Here is a 21,889-nt window from a genome sequence, read left to right on the forward strand (position 1 = left end):
AACAACAGATCAACACGTGTTAGTTGCCATACACACCACCGAACAGTAGGCGCCGCTGTTTCAATTCTGAAGCACTATGAAGAGGCGCTTTTACCGACACAAAACAAAAGCAGTCTGGCCCAGCACTGACCTCACTGAATCTCCAACTTCACTTTCAAATATGGGCAAAAAGCACAAGAAACACAAATCAGAGAAACATACACACGACGGTAGGTCACTTATCATTCATTTTACAGGCTGGAAAATATCGTTCTATACGCGGAAAGCAGATTAAATGAGATTCTTAATTCATCTGTGAAACAGCGTTATCTGTTAACACACTGAAACTATGATTCTGTCAGTGCATGAGTCTCAGGACTTCTTCATTCATTTACAAAACATCATCCAAATACAGGGGATGTTCACATATGAGCTTATGTACTGATATAATCCGTACTATTCATTTATGGGCTAGTCAGCTGACCCGCTGCTTCCTTCGATGCTGCTCAAAACATCACGCTGTCTCCGTTTTCAGGATCACGTTAGGTTTTTTTATTGGCAAGGTAAGATGAGGAACCTGACTTAGGGTTTATCTTGCCACTTTTGCCTTTGGCTTGCTCATTTGGGGGCTTGTAATGCACTTTTTTCTTTTTATTTTTATTTATTTTTTTTTTTTTCATTTATATTTGCTGTAGATCTTCTGACGCCAGGGATGGATTACTGACCATGTGTCTGGACATTTTTTTTTTTTATCCTAAATTAAAAAAAAATAAAAAATTGTAGCCCAAGTACTGAATTGTCTGCATCTTTCAGTGTTTAAAAATGGATTCTTTACATTTAGTCTTGGACCTCTTTACATTTAGACTTGGACTTACTGAAATCCAGTCAGAAGATCTGTCTAATGGCTTAACTGTGCTTACTCTGTTGTATGTCTTGCTCTGCAGAGTTCACGGAGCGACCACTGAAATTGGTGTTAAAAGTGGCTGGGAATGAGGTCACCACTGGCAGCCCTAGCCTTGAGAGTGTTCATGATGACCAGGTAGATTACGACAAACACAAAGACAAGAAAAAGAAGAAAAAAAAGAAGGATGGGAAGGATAGAGCAAGTCCCCCAGTCTCAGCAGTTGATGAGAAGAAAAAGAAAAAGGTGAGACAGCAGAGCAAGGGTATACTGTTTGCAAACATTCAAACACCCCCCACACCGCTGTGGGTGATGTTTAGAAGTGCATTTAATGTAAATATGAGGAAGCTACATGTATAAACTAAATTAATGTGGCATTAAAATGTGTTATCAATGACTTTATGCCTCATTCTGAGTAGAATTCACACTAGATCCATAAAAGATGATGTTTTAACCACTCGATGATGATTTAAAATTATATATATGCAGTAGAAAATCTTGTTTACATTTTGAATTCATGGCGCTAATGCACTAACATGCTATACGCTAGCTGTTACAAACTAGGGATGGGCATTCCACAATAATTTGCATTCGAATATGTAAGCTCATTAAAAACGAATACTTGGATATGCTATTATTTAAATGAAGGTAATTCATGAGAAAGAGACAATGTAAAATATTGTTTTTTATCATAATTTTGATTATATGCATCACCATTTAAAAAACCAAGTGTGTATATATATATATATATATATATATATATATATATTTAAACGAGCAATGCGTGAAAACAAAAAAGTATAATGAAAATATTTAAGTGCACGCAAAACGACGAAAAAGAAACCGCTAATAAAGTAGACTAGGGCTGAAACGATTACTCAATGTTATCGACAACGTCGACAATAAAAAGTTGTCGAATTAGTCGTTTGATCTAATTTAATGTAACATGAGATCACTTTAAACTCTAATGATGAGAGCAGCATTGACTGAGGAGAGGAAGAATTACACAGATCACAGTCCAGATACACTCTAAACTTTCCAAACAGCTTCAGGTGATGTACATCACAAAGTACAAGGGAATTATACAAAAATACCAAATAAGTAAATTCAGAAGCCCTCTTGTTGTGGAATAAGTGGAGCTGAAGCAAAACTTGCATGTCGAACATCTTTAAAGGAAACACCCCCGCATTAAATCTTTAACTAAGGTCTAAGGGGGAGAGATTGAATCTGCATCCGGCTGATGCACACTCTGTTGTGGGACACTCGTACTTCGAGCACACAGCCGCAGCTAGTTTATAATGTGATGGCTCGTAACTTATTGAATCATAATATCTGTCACTGTGCATTTCTTATTGTGAAGAAAATTGGCAATATGCAGCTTTATTAATAAGAGAGAGTTAGTTTTTTTGTGAGTTAAAGATGGATTGAAGTGAATAGAAAAGTGAGTGAGGTTCGTCTTCGCCCCATTATACACTGCAACAAAATATGTTTTGGATTTATTTTAGGTTTGATAAAAATAAATATGTAAAACTCTTTTAAAACAACATACATTTACTTCAGCAGCTACACTGCAGAAGAAAATATTGTTAATATTGAATGTTGAATATAATATTAAAAATGAATTCATCTGACAAGCAACATATAAGATATTTAGACTTGCTTTTAGAGAATAATTCTTGAATATAAGTATAGTCTTTACTGGACTCGCAGAAGTATAACCAAGAGAAAAAATACAAATATATAAAATACACTTAATGTATATTTAAGATACATCCTCTTTAAGCAAGTCTAAATATCTTCTATGTTGCTTCTCAAGTAAATTTATCTTGTTATGGATTTTTAGACATTTTTAAATGGAAAACAAGACAAAAACACCCATGATAATATAATAATAATTTTTAAAAGATGATTTTGTTCCTCTTTATTGTTAGTAAGAATGTTTAATAAAACCTTTTAAGTCAGAGCACAAGCTGAATAATTGGTTAATAGCTAACGATTAATTGTTGCAATAATCACCAAATAGTCAAATAATCTTTAGATTAATCGATTATCACAATAACCGTTAGTTGCAGACCTAATGTAGACTGATGCAGTTAATGTACAGAATGATTATAAACACTAGACAAATAATAGTTGTGTTTATATTTTGTATCATGTCATGTTTTTGTTGAGGAAAACAAGCATATCCACGTGCTCAGTAAACTACACTCATTTATACACACCAGTTTAAATGATGGAATGTCCCTTACCTCAGCTAGCAAAGTCTTTCTCGGATGCCATGTTTGTTGTTTACAGAAGCGTTGTGGGGATTACGTTGCTATGGGGACACTGCTTTTGATGAGCTGCACATATACGGGAGTAAAGTGTACATCGCTTATACAGTACATTTAAACAGGAACCCAGCTTTCTCACAGTAAGCCACATTGCAGTAACCTGCTTTTTGGTGCATGTCTGAACTAGAGGTCGACCGATTAATCGGCCGATTTTTTGCATTTTTTAACATAATCGGCATCGGCCAATATCCAAGTATATCAAGCAGATTATTAGGCAGGCGCATCTGTGGGCAGCCTAGTGTTGTTGTGGAACACGTGTCCGACGCACGCTGCCCCAGAGTCATTTTCCAGCAGAGTGAGCAGACCTCATCCAGTGCTAAGTTCCTTGGAGAAAACGGTAAGGATTAAATTTGTATAACTTCTTTATATTAAATTAAAAACTTTTGATATGTTACTGCCAACTTTGAGAAAAACGCGACATGATGTTCGGCTACTTTGGATATTGATAGCATAGTTGAAGTTGCATTTTCACAGCAGAAGGGTTGCTATCATGTCACAATAAGTAAGCAAGAATTTTGCAATTACAGACAGTGAATCTGAGACTTTTATTTGTTCTGTTTGTGTGTCTTATATTTGAGAGGGTTGTCACTCAATGCAGAGAAATAAGTAATAAAAAAGATACCAACGCAGTATAGGCTATTGAAGGACTGGCTTTGGTAAGCTCGGACGTTATCGGTTCTGCTGTCGGAACTGGAGAAATTAAGAAAATACATTTATTATTGCTATAAAGAGAAAGTTATTCGATCTTGCCAGCCATTTCTATGTATAATAATATGAAACCATTTGTCTGTGATGCAATTTAGCTATTCGCAGTCAGAGAGAGAGAGAGAGAGAGATCTCGCGCACAGCGAGCACAACACAGCCGTGCTTAATGAGTGACAGAACTAAACATTCAAACATAGCCTGGTTTAGATCTGTGATATTGGTCTGATTTTATTTTATATTTCGCCTTCCAAAGATTATAAAAAGAATATTTATACATAAGCCGCATTCTGTCTAGCACAACTTCCTTCCCTTCACAGCGGTGCACTGACATTTCTCCCTAAAACTCAAACTTAACGTCAGAATCAGCACGATCGGTGATTGTTGTAAATTGCAGTCTAGCTACTGTTGCTAAATTGCGGGACGTGTTTAATAATAAAAAGAGCGCAAGAGATACCGCTCCCAAGGTGGCGCGCGCTCCAAAACACACCGCAAAGAGACAAGCAAAGTGTAGGCTACTTTGGGTTTCATGTGCGCGTCGTCTAAACGATCAAATATACACAAAAATATGTCAAACGACCAGCTTGGAGATTCACTTAAACACAGTTTATGTCTTAAATGGACGTAGTTATGGAAATAGTTGGGAGAACATATGGTGCATTAGGAGCCTATTAGATCTGAACTCGGTCTTAAAGGGGAAGCAGTCTAATAAACATGCTGACGATTGAGCCATTACTGCGAATCAAACAACAAAAGGCAAAGAGAAAATCACTTACAGCTCTTGAATGAATAACTTCTGCATTAATAAAGATTAATCTATCTATGATAAACTATGCAGTGTTATTTTACAATTGATTACTTTATTAGATTTCTTTTTAGACCACACCTGAACAGTAATGTTAGTAGACCTTCCTGAAATAAAATCACTGTGCCTATATAACGTTTATCTTTGTGTAATATATATATATATATATATATATAACAAAAAGAACCGTTAAGAATACCGTTACGTACCGGATCGATAAGCAGTATCGGTAAGATAGTAATACCATTAAAACCTTAACGATACCATCCCTAGTTATGCCTGTGCTTCTCTTGGATGCTCTGAATATTGGATTACGTGTCTGAGTTGCCCCTTAATTAAAGCTGCATTTGGATCTCAACCTTCGTGTCTCGGAGCAGTTCGTAACACCTGCTTTGTTTATTTAATATATTTGTTATACATTATTTATACAATATGTTTTTACATTATACATTTTTAATTTAAGTCTACAAGTGCAGATTGGTCAAGTGTTCAATAAATGTATTTGTTGAGAAATGTTGTCTATCTTAAGTAATTATTTGTGTTACATTTTATCTTTCAAATAAAAGGTTCAAATAAGAGGTTAAAAACAAGCACATATCGGCCAAAATAAATCGGCAGCAATAATCGGCCATCGGCCGACCCGGATTTCAAAAGATCGGCATCGGCCTGAAAAAAAAAACAATATCGGTCGACCTCTAATCTGAACATGCTGAGTGACAGAACCGTTTGCTCATCAAATGTGATCAACTTGTGTCCCAACTCAGCATCGCCACCCAGTGCATTCTGTTATAACTGCCAGTTTTAGTTTGTGTGTTCACGATTTAACAGGCATCTCACTGTATATGGCCAGCAAAGCAACACTTTGCGAAATTCAAATAGTATTTTACATTTTCGAATAATTATTGCAGAACGAATAATTTTGGACAGATTTTGTTCTAAATTACATCACACATATTTGGGCCTTAAAAATAGTGCTGTGGGTGAAGCGGTGGTGCTTTAATGGTCCCTTTTCACTGAATGGATGACACATTTTCTCCTTCATTAAGCAGCATAGCTACATCTAGAAAAAGCTTTTTTTATATTTTCAATTGTTTAAATTATTTAATATAAAATTTTAACATTGTTCTTTGTATTATATTACCCAAGCATTTATAAAAATAAAAAAAAAATCACTGTTGCAATTGAGTTTCAAATCTAACTGCTGAGGAAATTTAGCATCTTTCTCTCTCTGCTGACTGCCTTATCAAATTTTTTCTGTTGCGGTTGGAGCAAATGGAAATGCAAAAGTAATATTTGCTGTGATCTCCCATTCACCACTATTAAAGTTTACCCTTCTTTAGTTTACTTTCTCGTACCAAACTCGGAAATTTGAAAAGGGTCAATTGTGGATGTTTATGAGATAACTACATCCTAAGCAGAAAAATGTGTGTCTTATAGATGACCAAAAAAAAAAAGGGCCCTGACCCTGTGGAGCCGGACTGGGATGAGCAGAGCAGAACTCCTGCTCGCTCTGATGTTTCCCAGGACAAGCCCCTCACCCCCTCACTTGCCAGAATAGAAGGTAAGTGCTGTGCATTATATATTATATCATATAACATGGTGTATAAGTTTGTTGTCATTATCTATTAATTATTGCTTTAATTAATTTTGTAATTCCTCAGAAAAAGAGCAGACTCCTCTACAGGAAGCCCTAAGTCAGCTGATCCGACAGCTCCAGAGGTATGACCAAGGCATCACTGGTAACATGAGCACAATTTGTGTTTAGACCGTTGTGTTGGGGTTGACCAGGGCAAACCCTGATTTATACATAATTTAGAAAGTATCTAACAGCTTGTTTTATCCAGACAAGATGTATTAAAGTGATAAAAGACTATGCACCGTGTTTATCAAAGTTTTTTCCATAACCAACCACGACACAGCATTTTGTTGATTGCTTGGATTCTATTTCTGCAGTGGTGTGTAGGAGATTGTTAGAGTTCTGATCTTGAATAAACTCTATTTGAGGGTTTTAAATAAATTTCCTCTGATTCTGCATCAGTATTCTCAGTCTGTGAATCCTAGCAGATACACATTATAGGTGTTTGTTATGTGCTGTCTGGGATCATAATCCTGTCTATATTTACTGTAAATGAGCATTGAAAGCAACTGGCTGGCTGTTGTTTATGGCAGGAAGGACCCCAATGCTGCCTTCTGCTTTCCTGTGACGGACCTGATCGCCCCGGGATACTCTCACATTATAAAGAGACCAATGGACTTCAGCACTATGAAGGAGAAAGTGAAAAAAGAGCAATACCAGTCACTTGAGGAGCTCAAGGTAATGTGATTGTCATGGCTTTTACCAGGACGATTGTTGAGAGCAAGGAGTCAATGGTCTTCATTGACCACATGTGACCTCACAGCCAAAAATGCAACAAGTCGACATAACACTTGAATATTGATGATGATTTAGTTATTAGAAAATTGTTTACTGTTGCAGTACTGTTTGTTTTGTTTGTTTGTTTTTTCACCAGATGGATTTCAGAATAATGTGCCAGAATGCAATGATCTATAACAAACCTGAAACCATTTACTGCAAAGCAGCCAGGAAACTCCTTCACTCTGGCATGAAGATTTTGAGTACAGTGAGTGGACTTTGAGTGTACAGATGTGACCTTTTAAAACACGTAAGAAAGTGAAACGTATCCTGCAATTTCACATGGTGAAATTGCTGTCAGGCATTGCAGGAGATATATACTCAGTAGGGGGCAGTCGTGTCTCATACTATGAACAAACACTGTTTTCTAATGGTTTAGTCAACCTGATAATGCGAGCTAGAGGTCTGTGCCCGTTGGTTTTTCATGTGTGTCTTCAGTCCGGGTTTGTGATTTAATGAAAACTTAAATTATTCGGCCAGTAAAGTTAATGCTCGTGAAATCATTAAATATGTTTAACGCTGTTAAGGCATTTACTTTACATTAGCCCTGATTTCTAAAGGGCGATTTATAATTCTGTGTCGAACCTACACCATAGCCTGACATGCGCCTCTCCAAAAACATAACAATGTGTCAACATAGACCACAACACCTGTGATGGGTCTGCTTTGTAATCAGAAACTGTCTCCCAGGATGACAAATAGATATCTGAGGTAGCGGCACATTTTCTCCAGGATTATTTGAAGATATATGGATTGTATTAACCGATCAGTCACCCTCTATTTAGACTCGTTTAGTTTTTCGGTAGCATCTGTTGTTTTTATATTCTGTTTCTGTTTAATGAAATTACAAGTGAAAATGCAACAAAAAGTCACATCTTTTTAACACTTTCCTGAGGCTTTTACTCAATATTAATTTGGTATGTGAGTGACACAACTTTTGTTGTATTCTACTCAGAATCTTTGTGTGTTTGATAGTACGGCACACATTCAAATAATTACAAGTTTATGAAAACGGAACACTTTTAATTTGTCAGCAGTTTAAAAGGCACTTGTTAAAAGTTATTTTGACTATATGCATTGTAAAGTCCCGCTTTTAAGATTTAAAACGACCCATTTTGTGTTGGTCTGGCATTGGATTGTTTTAGTTTTTTTGGCAAATGGCGATTGTGTTCCCATCTATAGAACAAGTAGGCAGCCAGAAGTGTCAGTTTATTTTACTATAAAAAAGAAAGCAATAATTTTATGCTATTTTACAGATACACTTCATAAAGGTATTAATGGAAAGGAGGAGCCAGTAAACGCTCTCTATCTCTGTCGCACCACCGTCCAGAGGCTTGATTAGCCTGATGAGGGACCGGGTGTGTGTAATCACGACCCGGCCCCGCCCTCCGCCCTGTTACAGTATATTAGAAATGTTTATATCAAATGAAAACCAATACATTTTGATTCCAGTGAATCTTTTTATGCTAGTGTTGTAGCAAATAAACTATGAATAAGATTTAAATAGTGTCAATAAAAACAAGTCTTCCTACATTTACAGTATTATAAAAGTGTTACAACCATTTTTAAAAGATTGTAAAATAAATAATACATGTAATAATTTATCGCGATAAATGTTGGTATACAGTACTGTGCAAAAGTTTTAGGCACTTGTGAAAATTTTTTCATATTTAGTATTTCTTCAAAAATAGTGCCATAATTAGTTTTCATTTTTCAATTGTCATCATCTAAAGTCCAGTAAACATAAAAAGCAAAATCAATATTCGGTGTGACCACCTTTGTCTTTAAAACAGCACAATTCTCCTAGTTACACCTGGGCACAGTTTTTCTTGGTTGTTGGCAGATAGGATGTTCCAAGCTTCTTGAAGAATTCGTCGTAGTTCTTCTATCTATTTAGGCTGTCTCGATTACTTCTGTCTCATTATGTAATCTCAGACTGACACAATGTTCAGTGGGGGGCTTTGTTGGGGGGACATCTGTTGCAGGGCTCCCTGTTCTTCTATTATAATCTTTTCTATTTGCAAAAGTAATGGTTGGGAGACTAAAATGTATATTACCTAAAGACACTCTAAAGCTGAAGATATAAATTACTTTTGCACAGTACTATATGTTTATTAGGTAATTAAACTTGTAGAATCTGTGTATTGGCATGTATAATTATATTTAGAAACTGCCATTACTGTCAGTATGGTTTGTTTGCAAACTGAGTTTATCAAGACATTTTCTATATTTTCTGTGCAAGCCAATGTGAACAGCAGAGGGTGCTGGTGTGCTTTTTATAATATGATTATTTCAATACCATTCCTGTAACAGGGAGTTTAGCCCACTTAGGACTGGACATAGAGCTACACGATTATGACAAAAATCATAATTGTCTGTTATTTCCATTGATATTGTAATTGCGATTCATTTAGATTAATATAATTGACATTTAAAATATGTATTGGGGATATCAACTTTGAGTGATTTTCTTTATGTTGGCTACACATTCAAAACAAGTGGAGAACTGCGTTCCTGAATGATTTTATTGCTGTTTTATACATCAACTTTACATTTGCCCCCTCAGAAGCATATAAAACAAAGCTGTCATTAAAATTTGAATGCATCATACACCGAAGCAAGCAATGGACATGTCTATGATTGGTTGGAATGATCAACCACTGCAGAAACATGTGTTAAATAGAAAATGTAATGGGAAGTTTTGATTCAATATTAGTAGATCTACATGGACTGCTATAACTACCACTCTTCACGTTTAGTTTATTGTGAAAACGGCTGTAATTGTAATCTTAATCATTTATTCATGTGCAGCCCTACTTGGACATGTGAAAAGTCTCTGTTTATGTGTATCTGTGCGCACTTTTAGGAGAGACTAGACAGTTTAAAGCAGAGCATAGAGTTTATGACTTGCCTCCAGACGTCCAACAGTCAATCAGGAGAGGAGGAGGGTGGGGCGTCTGACCCTGCCAAATACAGCTCGTCTGTCATGGACACAAGTGACAACTCACAATCACCCCGTGTATCCAACAAAGACACTCCAAGGTATGAATCATACATGTCACTGATTTAGGATTAGTTCATCATGTGTAATCCTCAATGATCATTAAGTCTTAATGGGATAGGTCACCCATAAATTATAATTCTATAATTTACTCACCTCCATGTTGTTACAAGCTTATTTGACATTTTTTCTTCTATGGAACACAAAAGGAAATGTTTGCCAGAATGATAGCCTCAGTCACCATTCACTGTTGTATGGAGAAAATATGTAATGAAAGTAAATGATGACTGAGGCTAACATCTCCTTTTATGTTCCAATGTTAGAAAGACAAGCCATCAAAGGCAATTTCAGGTTGCAGTTGGAAGCAATTTTATCTAGACTGATCCTCGGGTTGCTTTGAAAACAGTAAAAGTTCCTTTACTCTAAAGAATATTAATATAATTTGACTTAATGATAAAACTCTTTTCTCAATCTTGGCTTGTTTCTCTAACTGGGTGTTTAAAGTTAAGCACTAGTTGAAAGGTGGTTTTGCAGCAATTCACAATGGTTTTGTAACTGCCAGTGAGTTCCAAGACATTACTGGGCTGTTCATTGTATATCTCTATTGTCTAGTCACTCTTTATTTATTTTTTGTTGCTTGCTTACGTAAATCTCATTGGCTGCTGCAGTGTGTAGGATACATGGAATGCTTAAAGCATGTTGTGACTTGCATGACATCTCTAGTGCACAAGTGACACACTCCTCACACACGCACGCTACGCTACCTAGCTTTTTAGAGGGGGTGAATCATCTTTCTGCACTCTAAGCTGGGTTGAGAAGAAAGTTGCAGGCGTGAATTTAGATGTCATGAGGACAATGGTTTATAATGACGTCGCTTTTATCGCATTGCTGCTCTCATTTTTGAGTTCATTATCCCTTATTCATTTATTTTGTTTGATGTCTCTCAATGAACTTTTTGTCAGTCTCAAATATATTATTATCCATAGGGACAGAATCACAATCATTTAATATTCACATTTAAAACATTATGCCTCATAAGCATTCAACAACAGTGATAATGATGACTTCAGTGGTTGAAGATAATGACAAGAAGCCTTGGTTAATGGTGAATGTTTATATAGAAGGGACAGTAAGGACGAGGCTCAGAAGAGTGTTAACCAAGCAGAGAAAGACCTGGAAGAGATCAAGAAGATTGTTAAGGAGTCTGGAGGGAAACTCTCAAACAGAAGCTTTCAATGTGAGGTAAGAGCATAATATATGAGCAAAGCATCATATGAGAAAATTTGCTAATGATGACACATAATGGTTGATGAATGGTAACATTTTATCTGATTTGTTTTTTGTTTTGTTTTTCTGAGCAGCTGGAGTTTGAGAGAAGGAAATCTGATGGTTCAACCACTCTGGGCATCCTCAACCCTGCTGACCTAAGCGTGGGAGGTATGTGTATATGAGTCAGTATGAAATTCTGTTATTCGATGTAATAAGATATTGACATTATCTAACAAATATCCTGATGCTGATTGTGACACTCATTGACAGACAGTGATGGACAATATTGGGAAATGGCAAAACCATGGATCTGGGAAGTCGCCAAATATAATAAACAATAGCCCAGTTTCACAAATGCTAAATGCGATGAGTCTGAATCAAGCTCCTCTTCCAAATATGGGTATTTCATGTGCGGGTAATTTTGCTCATCTACCAGCAACAGTGTTGGGCGTCCTTTAAGACATCTTGGAGTGACACATGTCGAGAAATTCTTTTAGACACAAAGACACGTGCTTGAAGATGCACACTTTATTATATTTGATGTGCGTCTCTGACGTTCTGTTTGTTCAGAGGTGTTCAGCGGGTATTTTGTCTTGTGAAAACATGCGCATGTAAAGAGTTATCATTCTCTGTTTCATTCGTCTGAAAACTGTTTGCAAGAATAGTGTCATCTATAAGAATGCTACAAATGATCTCCGACCATCTCAGGAGGTGTTTAGTTCGCTTTATTTCAATGGAAAAGTTCACGCTTGTGCATTGTAAATGCAACTCTGCAGGTTCAGTTTTATATAAATATATCTTTGTATTAAAGACAAAAGTGATTAAATCATAAAAGAATACAAGACCACGTTCACCTTATTTTGGCAGCATTAACTGTATTAACGAAATGCAAAACAAACACATTCGATAAGAACACACATTTGGCAGCATTATTTTGGGAACTCAAGGAAATATTGATGTAAAATGGTGTTTTCTATTTGTTTAAGCACAGACTAAGTAAGGTAACAAACTGTCTTAGCCATTTTATGAAAGTAGAAATGATGTGGGTCATGTTGAACTTTCTAGAGGTAGTGGTTTATTTTTATTCATATTTCCATTATTAAGTTGGAGACAGTTAATGTTTTGATGCACTAATCAATTGTGCACAATAAGTCCAAGACAGCAGCCAACACAACATAAAACATTACTGAGTGCGCCTTTAAAAAAAAATATTTAATTCAGTAGAATTTTGATTTTCATGTTTAGCAAGTGTAAGACTAAAAGTGACCAACAAATACAATAGTAAGTATAATTCTGTGTTGCTATGCAAACACATTTTTTCATGTTAGATCCAGGGTATTGCCCAGTCAGATTGGGCATGATGGGAGGTAGACTTCAGACTGGAATCAACACCCTTCAGGGCTTCAAAGAAGACAAGAGAAACGTGGTCACCCCAGGTAATATACATTCTCTCTCCAATTAATTCCAGATAGGTTTCACATGTAATTTCCCCAGCACTTAATTGAAGTTTGGGAAGGTGTAACATTTTTTAAATCGTGTATTTTTTGAGATCTCAAAATTTCCCCTCCTGTTTCTCTTTTTCCAGTTACCTATATGAATTATGGCCCATTTAGCTCATATGCACCGACATATGACTCCAGTTTTGCCAATATCAGCAAAGAGGACTCTGATCTTATTTACTCTTCCTATGGAGAGGACAACAGTCAACCAGGCTCAGAAAGGTATGTGTGTGTGTGCGCACGTGTACAATCTGCAATATCACACGTCATCAAATGTGCTGTTGCAGGTTTCATACTGCTGCTTAGATATTCAGTACATTAGCATTCTTGCTCATATAAAATTATCTATACTATTATAAAACTGTCTGATAAACCAGTTTAATATTGAATCACTTATATTTAGACACAGTTCATGATACATGAACACTTTATTTTGTCTGTGTGTGTATGTGTTTAGCATTGCAGATTACCTAGCTAAACCAGAGGAGCACATGAGCAGGTTGGCAGATAATATCTTGGATGCTTTGACCAGTGGGGAGCACTCCAAACAACTGAAGAAAACTGAAACCGTAAGAAACCTTACAGAATACTCATTCATGTTATAATCTTTTTAGTTAATTCATTACAAGTTTTAGAGCACTGGGCCTCATTCTTGAAACTTATATCTTGAAGCAGATTTCTGTATAAATCATTCTTTTGTGAAAGGGCCATTGAGTGGATAATGTTTGACATGGCACTAAAACTATATATTGTTTTCTATGAATTTTTCCAAATGCTAATCATAGCTGAATGTGAATCAGGTTATGATTGACAGGTGTCTGTGCACACTGATTGGATGATATTTGTCTTCCTCAGGATCATCTGCAAGTGAAGGAGCCTGCAGAGAAAGTAGACACAACTGATGATGCTGAGGTAAAATCGCAGTATAACAACAGTATTTTCTACAATAGGGCTGGGTGATGTAATCGGATAACGACGATATCTGACAAATACCTCGATGTTGATTGTGAAGGTAATAGACAGATAATGATCAACAATATTGGAAAATGACAAACCATGGAGCTGGGAAGTTGCCAAATATATTAATTTGTAGCCCAATGGTTATCATGCACTTACAATTTTAGATACTAATCAATTATGAAACCGTTAAATACATTATGGATTAAAGTGGCTTGTTGTGTCCATTTTCTCTAGAATGAAACATTTTCCAGTTATAACCTTCTTGACATGGGGTGCCATTTTTTATTTTCCTGGTCAATGGCTGTGCCGATGAGGCCCCTCACTGAAAACCCCCCCAAAAAACATGCGCATGTATTGCTTGTTCTATTTTTAATAGTTTATTTTTCATTACAAATTATATTATCAGAATAACAGTTTGAGTAAAACCCACGTGAAATATTTTGCATGTGAATTTTCAGAGCATCTTGTGAAAGTGCTTAAATAAAAGAAAACCTGTCCTTTTGTACAAAATGAGTTAACATCACAAATTTGCTTATTTGATTAATAAACAAGAAATTGTGTGGAATCTTAAATATTTCTTATATCATGTCATACATTTTCAAAATCACGCAGAGGGGTGATCACTAGCATGCAAGCAACATCAAGAGAGGACTAGTCTGTTTTATTTATATGAAGATTTTCGCACCTGACCTGCATTCCAATCTACATCTTGATGTAATCCTTCCTCATGTTTTCACTTTTAATTGTTTACTGTAATTTTGCGTGTGACTGGTTGAAGGAGTCCACCTGTATGCTGGTTTGGAAATCTCAAGGTTTAATAGTGATGTTTTCCTTATTACATCACGTGTTGTTCTGAAAGCATAAAGAAAAAAATTTAACGTGGAATGTAGGCTGTCATCCGCACAGACTGACCGAAGTAAAACGGGATTGTTTACTTGCGCGATTAACTGAACGTGAACCACTGCCTGCTCGCGATGCGCGAACGGCTTGCACACAGTGCACAAGTCTGTTGGGTATACTGCAGTCTCGTCACATTTGAACTTTTTGTTTAGCCTCCCATTCAGCTCATAAAAACATGCTGTGTGATCATGAGGAAGGATTACATCAAGATGTAGATTGGAATACAAGTGCAGAACTTCATATGAATAAAATTGTCTACTCCTCTCTCGCTGTTGCTAACGTACCAGTGATTACCCCTCCACGTGCCAATGCTGGCACGCAAGCCATAGGTTGCCGACCCCTGCTCTAGACTCTGTAACATGACATGAACTGTAACATATACTCTATGGCTTAGCAACTAGATAAAAAACGGCACATCCTGTATATTAGAAATTATATCAAAAAGAAATAAAACCAGTCGGGAAAGACATTATTATGAAATGTCATTCAAGCGAATACGATTGTTGGAACATCTGTCTTTATGGAAAAACTTTGCTAACACTTTCTATGAAGCCCATATTTATACCGGTAATGCATTGTAAAGGCATTATAATGCATTAGTAATGTCTCATAATACACCTTATAATATGTTATAACTTCTCATAAATAATTGTAACCACAAGTATAATACATTATAGTACTTGTATATTCATAGTGTATAAAGCGATATAACACAAGCAGCATTTAATAAGTTATATACAACAGTTCTCAAATCTGATTGGACGAGAGACATTCCATGTACACTGATGGTCTGACACCATCAGCACTCTTGACACTTCACTGTGTGTGTCACTCCGCTTGTGTTCTAGCTGTTCTGAACTAAAGTGTAACGCCCGTTTCACACATACTCCGTGTGCAGTGCGTATGCGGTACGTGTGCAGTGCGTACACGGTACAGGAGCAGCAGGCGCTATAGTGCTTTCACATATGTTGCGTTTGCAGTGCGCTACTGATCCGCAGTTTCTGTGTGCCACAAAATCAAAAATGTGTAAGGAATTAACCCAAACGTTAAATTTGAGATTGTTTAAGGCATTGAAACAGTATGAAAATTCATTTTAATCATTGTGATTCTTTGTTTTACATGTAGTTCGAGTTGAAGAAAAGCTATCGCGCTATATCTGTTGCTAAGAAGGAGAAGAATGAGACGCATTTGCGTTCACTCTGTCTTTTTTTAGGGTAAAAAATCATATAGGATGGCATTTTGCAACTTTTGGGAGTATAATCATTCTTTTTTGTTTTTCTTGACCCTGTAATTTAGTAACTGTAGAACACATTAACTGAAATTATGCGTATATGATTAAATTATTACAGTTTCTTGTCAATCTATGTCTATTTTAATGTGAACAATGCGCTGCCACTTTAATTCAGTGCGGCGCAGCACAGCAAAAATAGACTCGGTATGTAAACGATCGCTGCACTGCTGTATATGCACCGCAACTGGAACGGATCGACGGACTGCATCCGCGTGCAGTGTAAAAGCTCTAACCTGTTAACATGGGTACGGAAAAAATTACGCACTGCATACGCACCGCATACGCACTGCAAACGGAGTATGTGTGAAACGGGCGTAAGAGTAGTGCATATTTGTTAAGAATTACTGTATAAGAATTCCATTAATCTTTTATTAAATGTTTTGACAGTACATGCAGCAGGTTGAGGCAAAGATCATTTTTGTGTGTAATATGAGCCAGTTGGTGACATGAAGTGAATCGTCAGTTATTGTTTACATAGAACAGTGCTTCATGATTGCTCGTATCACTACTACATGAATATAGCTAGAAAAGCATTAAACGAACAACTTCAGCATCATCGGTCACGTAAGAAATGAGTTCCATGCACAAATGCATTTACTCTGTTTTTCCAATTTTTTTTATATTTACTTGTTCATTGAACTGTTGTATATAAGCAATATCACATGAGCAATCGTGCTATATGGCCCTAAATCGGCACTGCTGTGATTACCTATAGCACTCAGCCTGCGGCCGAATCACAGCAGTGCTGATGTACGGCCATATCGCACTATTACTCTAAAGTACAACTATGAATACGGGAAGTCTATGTATGTACTAAATAATGTATTACAACTGTAGTTATAGTTATTTATGAGACGTTATAACTTATAAGTTGTATTATGAGACATTTATGAATTCAGTATAATGCATGTGTAATGCCTTTTAAAATGCATTATGAATATGGGTTTTATAGAAAGTGTTAACAAAACTTTTATTCAAAAGTTATTCAAAACCTATTGCTTTGTGACAACAACATGTATTTATCATCCACTCCATTAAGAGAAGTTTTTAATTTGCAGGCCATGAAATTAAACCCCATTAAAGAACCTTATGATTTCCTTAGGAAAATCATTGGGGGGGGGGGTTAAAGTGATTCTTCATAAAATAATACAAAAGCACATTTAAATTGAACCTAAAACTGAGTTTGATTTCACTTATGCAACATTAACTGCATTAACGACTCAATACAAACACAAATTCAATAAGAACAGAGTGGAAGTTAATAAATTAATTTCCATGGCCTAAGCTAGAAGGTAGACATGGAAACAATAGTTGAGAACTGCTATTCAAGGACGTCTTATCATTAAAGTACAGCTGAAAACAGAACCTTTTTTTGTGACATCACCTAATGCAGATTTCTAGAAAGGAAAGCAAGCATATTCACCTCCTCCGAGGAAAAGCATTGCGGAATGGAATAACTACATGACCAGCTAAAAACGTATAATCATATATATATTTTCTTTAATATTTTTTTAATCCTATTTACTTGTATTACTTATTACTTGTGTCAGATATGTAATACTTTTACATTATGGGCTCAGTACTGACGGAAGGGCGTTGAGTGAGTGAGTGAGTGAGAGAAAGAGACATGGAGCCTGTGTGATCACCTGTTGCCACTCCCAAGCAGAGATGCTTTCTGAAGGTCAGCTTTCTCAGTGGAAAAATAGCATCCAAGCAGGGGTAATTCTCCCTATATCGCGGTAGCCAGTGCGCAGGAGTCGATCACTGTAGAAACTGCAATGTCCTCTGCCATTTTAAACAGCACCCATTGGGTAATTAATCAGTCTGTTATGTCTCTCAGCTGTGATGAGCTGCAATGCTGAAGTTGTTCGTTTTAAGCCGTTTAAAACTATTTCCTAGCTTTAGTAGTGTAGTAGTAATACAAGCGATCACAAAGAGCTATTTTATAGACACTGGCTGACACAGATTCGATTCACTTCACGTCACCTAACTGGCTCATATTACACACAAAAATTATATTTTGCCACCACCTGCTGCTAAAATGTGTAATGTCAAAAACAAAAGACAAATGGTAGTGCTTATGCACTGCTCTTACACTTTAGTTAAGAACAGCACGTACATAAGCGGTGTGATACATACACATTGAAGTGTCGGAGTGATGATGGTTTCAGACCATCAGTGCTCATGGAACATCTCTCGTCCAATCAGATTTGAGGACTGGAACTAACTTTTGTATATTTAAAAATATCGAGAAAATATTTCTTGCATATCACCCAGCCCTATTCTACAACAGTACAATATTACTGAACAACTTTAGTGGATGAAGATACAAGTCTTGAATTTAAAGGTAGCGTCAGGACTGCAGGCTCTCTGCACTGTAGCAGCTGTGTCAACAACGCCAACCAAATCACACGCACACTAATGGAAAGAGTAATTGCACAGACACACACAAGCACACTGTCTCCCTGTCGTTTTTTGATTCCTCTTTCATATACACATGATTTTGTGAGATTGTTGTTGAAAAAAGGTTATGAGTCGCGTACATACTGCAGCTTTAGTCCTGTGTGTGGAGGAGCGTCTTTGGCTGCAGTTTATCAACTCTGTTTGGTTTTGCAGGGTACAGCTCTTGTTAAAGTATCTGAAAGGGGACTTTACTAGAAAAGAAAATAATTGCACCCTCAAAAAGAGTAATTTTTTTGCAAGTGCTGAATTTGATGATTGAGCATCCGATCCACAAATGTAATTATGCATGTCAGGCAATGACGCAAACAAGCCTGTATAAAATATTTTATGAAAGCAATTTGCACACCTCAATTCTGATATTGTGGGCCGGTTCTGAGTGCAGAATGCTGCAGAATGGTGTTCACTCTGCGAGACTGTACATAATCCAGAAAGTGTGCATAACTACACAACGCATATGGATATATGCAGGATATCACACTCTCATCATTATTTGATTTAAAGATGTGCACAGGCATATCTTTTAAATAAAATTCCATTTACCACCTGCTTTCTTCAGGCATAATAGCAGGATGTTTATTGCACCAGGCAAATGGCACAGAGTTTTGTGAATAAAGAGCTATCAATAATTAACCTAATTCACATAAAAAGCAGGCATGTGTGTGTAAAAGAATGACAGTGACTCAAGACGTAGCTCTATTTTAGTGCTCATTGCGCCTGCTTTAAGTAATTTGCAGTTGTTTAGTGAAAATGACGCAGGGTTTTGCATTGAAATACCATGTGCAAAAGTGTTGCAACTGTTAGTGAATTCAATCGATTGTTTAACATCCGGTTTTATGGATATCACACACACAACATAGTTAGTATATAAAACTTTTAGGTTGAAGGAAAATATCAAGCATTTTAACTGTTGTATTCCATGCCCCCTTTACACTTTTTGTCTTTCTGTAGGTTGCTGGGTCAGAGCCCAGCAGTGGGAATAGTGTGACGGCTCTTAGTTCAGTGTTTGGTTTCAGTCTCGACCCTCTTCCTGAAAACTTCAATTCAGAAGGTAAAAATCCTTGAAATGTTTCATTAGAAATAAATGAATTATGTACTAGAGAAGTATTTTGCTGGTTCACTCATCCCTCTGTATTAATGTAGTTTGATTCGAGGGCTGGGAAAAAAAACATAACTCATTTTAATTTGAATGTTCCCAACATCTATTATTAAAATCCCAAGATCAATCTTTACCTCTATGTGCAATCCTCTGTAATGCGAGAAATCACTCACATATGCAACCAAATTCCACACTTTGCGTCTAAAATGTCAGTGATTAGTCACTGGATGGTAAATTTTCACATTTCATCACCATCAATGAAGTAGTAAAGTGGCAAAGAAGATTAACATCTAGATCCTTTCACTGTGTTTTGAGTGTAAAAGTTAATTTGACTAATTCAGTGTAATGTGTGTCCAAAGATGAGAACCATGCAATCCATTTTTGCACAGTATATCATTTATATTTGCAACTTCAAGACATAAAATGTATTAAGGAATACATTTTGCAAATTGCTAATGATAATAATTTGTAAAAAAAAAAATTAAAAGCTAATATGATTAAACTTATAAAATGTTTTTTTGCTTAATGTACCAAGTATAATTAACTGCTGAAGCTGAGAGATGAATTAATTTCATAAGCAAATTGGACTTTATATTTTAAGAATGCTATGCCTTAACGGCAGCACTATGGGATACATCATATGCACAAAATCAGTGGGCATGGCTATGAAGTTTTTAATATTTTCATGCAAGAATGCGCCAAGTCTAGGCGCAAGTGGGTTGGTGAAATTTTGCACACAAAGCACTAATGGGCTGGATTAAGTGAAATTTAATTTGTAGATTCTTCTCCATCTGCATCCTATTATATATTCAATTTCCTGTCAAGCAACATCAGTATATATATAAAGACAGCCTATTCATAAATATTTTGCAGTGTAAATGGGCTATGCAATAAATCCCATGCTCTGTGACTATTGTCATCTGTGCTGCTGCAGACCGCAATCTGTATCTGTTGTATGTTCTCTATCGGCCTCTCTGGGACTATTGGCTCTTGTCCTGTTCATCCATGTCTCATCTCCTTGAAATATGCTTTTCTTCTCTCCCATTGTTCATTGTATTGTATATTTGTTAAATGTTTCTCTCTTTAATGTGTTCTGTTACTTATAAATACCCAAACGAATCAGAATCGAATTGAGATCTGTATTAGTGCCCAGGCCTTGTCATAAAATTGTTCAAATTCTAGCTTTTTTACATAATTGTTTAAAAATGAACATAGTCCTTTCCCCCTAACTCAGTTCCAGACAGCAGGCATCAACAGACTGATTTATCTTTGAATTTCCACTTCCTTTGTCTCACTCTCAGAAGCAGAACATTTCCAACAGAAGCTGGATGAGACAACCGTGCTGCTGAGGGAGCTGCAGAAGGCTCAGAAAGAGAGACTAAGTGCTAAACAGCCACCGAACATCATCTGCTTACTGGCTCCTACTGCTGAAGAACTACAGCTTGGTATGTTTTCACACACAAATACACAAATGTCTTTTAGATGATGCTCAAGTTCTCTAGTTAGTTCAGCAATGGCTCAGAATAGCAGTGGCCTCATTTCAGGGATTGTTGGGCTGCTGGGTTGAATCCTGGTCAGAGATTTATTAATTAGTCATATTTCACATTTTGATTGTTAGCAGTTACGTGAAAAGTATTGTATTCTATTTTTGTATTATTTATCTAAAGTTTTGTTTTTTTAATATATTGTTTGATATATTTGAGAATAAATCTTTGATTCATTGTATCCACCTCCCGCAACTGTGCAGCTGAGAAAGTTTCGGGTAACCTGGCCCAGTTGACCAGTCAGGTGACTCCAGGCGATGTATGCAGTGTGTATGGTATCAGGAAGGCAATGGGTATCTCACTACCTAATGACACTGCAGAGGACATGTTTATTCACCTAACCACAGGTAACAGAAACACTTCAGACTACTTATAATTTATGTTGCCCTCTTGCTTTATTGCAGTTAGGCTTCGTCTTTACATGAGGGGCGTTTATGTTTAAAATGTGTTCAGTTAACTACTTTCTGAACTTTATTTAACCATAAATGTACAATATCAGGAATAGGATTATTTTGTGTTTTCTGTGTTTCAGTGGGAGATATATGTGAACCCATGGAGGGAGTGTGTTGAGATCCCCATCATTGCAGACAATCTGTTCTGCTTATTCCAAATAGGCCTACAATGGTGCTGTTTGTTTAACATTTGATTGCTTTTCATTTAATAAACATCTTTTTTTAAATAATGCATATTTTCATTTTTTTACACAAGTAACAAAAATGTAACATAGGCCAAT

At 36.4% G+C, this 21,889-nt stretch overlaps 1 protein-coding gene across 1 annotated transcript; it reads left to right on the plus strand.

The window, feature by feature from the left end:
* The first annotated feature begins 85 nt into the window (after window positions 1–85).
* brd7 (bromodomain containing 7) lies at window positions 86–21,873 on the plus strand. Its single transcript, XM_052090960.1, has 17 exons — window positions 86–209; window positions 924–1,126; window positions 6,158–6,281; window positions 6,382–6,439; window positions 6,890–7,034; window positions 7,231–7,341; window positions 10,000–10,175; window positions 11,256–11,376; window positions 11,496–11,571; window positions 12,732–12,839; window positions 12,989–13,124; window positions 13,360–13,471; window positions 13,758–13,814; window positions 19,465–19,564; window positions 20,914–21,057; window positions 21,360–21,503; window positions 21,689–21,873. Exons 1-17 carry the CDS (start codon window positions 161–163, stop codon window positions 21,724–21,726), a joined length of 1,902 nt encoding a protein of 633 aa, XP_051946920.1. The 5' UTR covers window positions 86–160; the 3' UTR covers window positions 21,727–21,873.
* The last annotated feature ends 16 nt before the right edge of the window (window positions 21,874–21,889 follow it).

The sequence above is a fragment of the Xyrauchen texanus genome, chromosome 2, assembly GCF_025860055.1.
Source record: "Xyrauchen texanus isolate HMW12.3.18 chromosome 2, RBS_HiC_50CHRs, whole genome shotgun sequence".
In the NCBI taxonomy this organism is placed as follows: Eukaryota; Metazoa; Chordata; class Actinopteri; order Cypriniformes; family Catostomidae; genus Xyrauchen; species Xyrauchen texanus.

What these genes read in the sequence shown, in the direction of transcription:
- brd7 (XM_052090960.1), top strand. Translation starts at nt 161, where the DNA reads ATGGGCAAAAAGCACAAGAAACACAAATCAGAGAAACATACACACGAC. An exon ending in AGTCACTTGAGGAGCTCAAG is followed by an intron (nt 7,035 to 7,230) that starts GTAATGTGATTG and finishes TTTTTTCACCAG; the next exon opens with ATGGATTTCAGAATAATGTG. An exon ending in ACAGAAGCTTTCAATGTGAG is followed by an intron (nt 11,377 to 11,495) that starts GTAAGAGCATAA and finishes TTTTCTGAGCAG; the next exon opens with CTGGAGTTTGAGAGAAGGAA.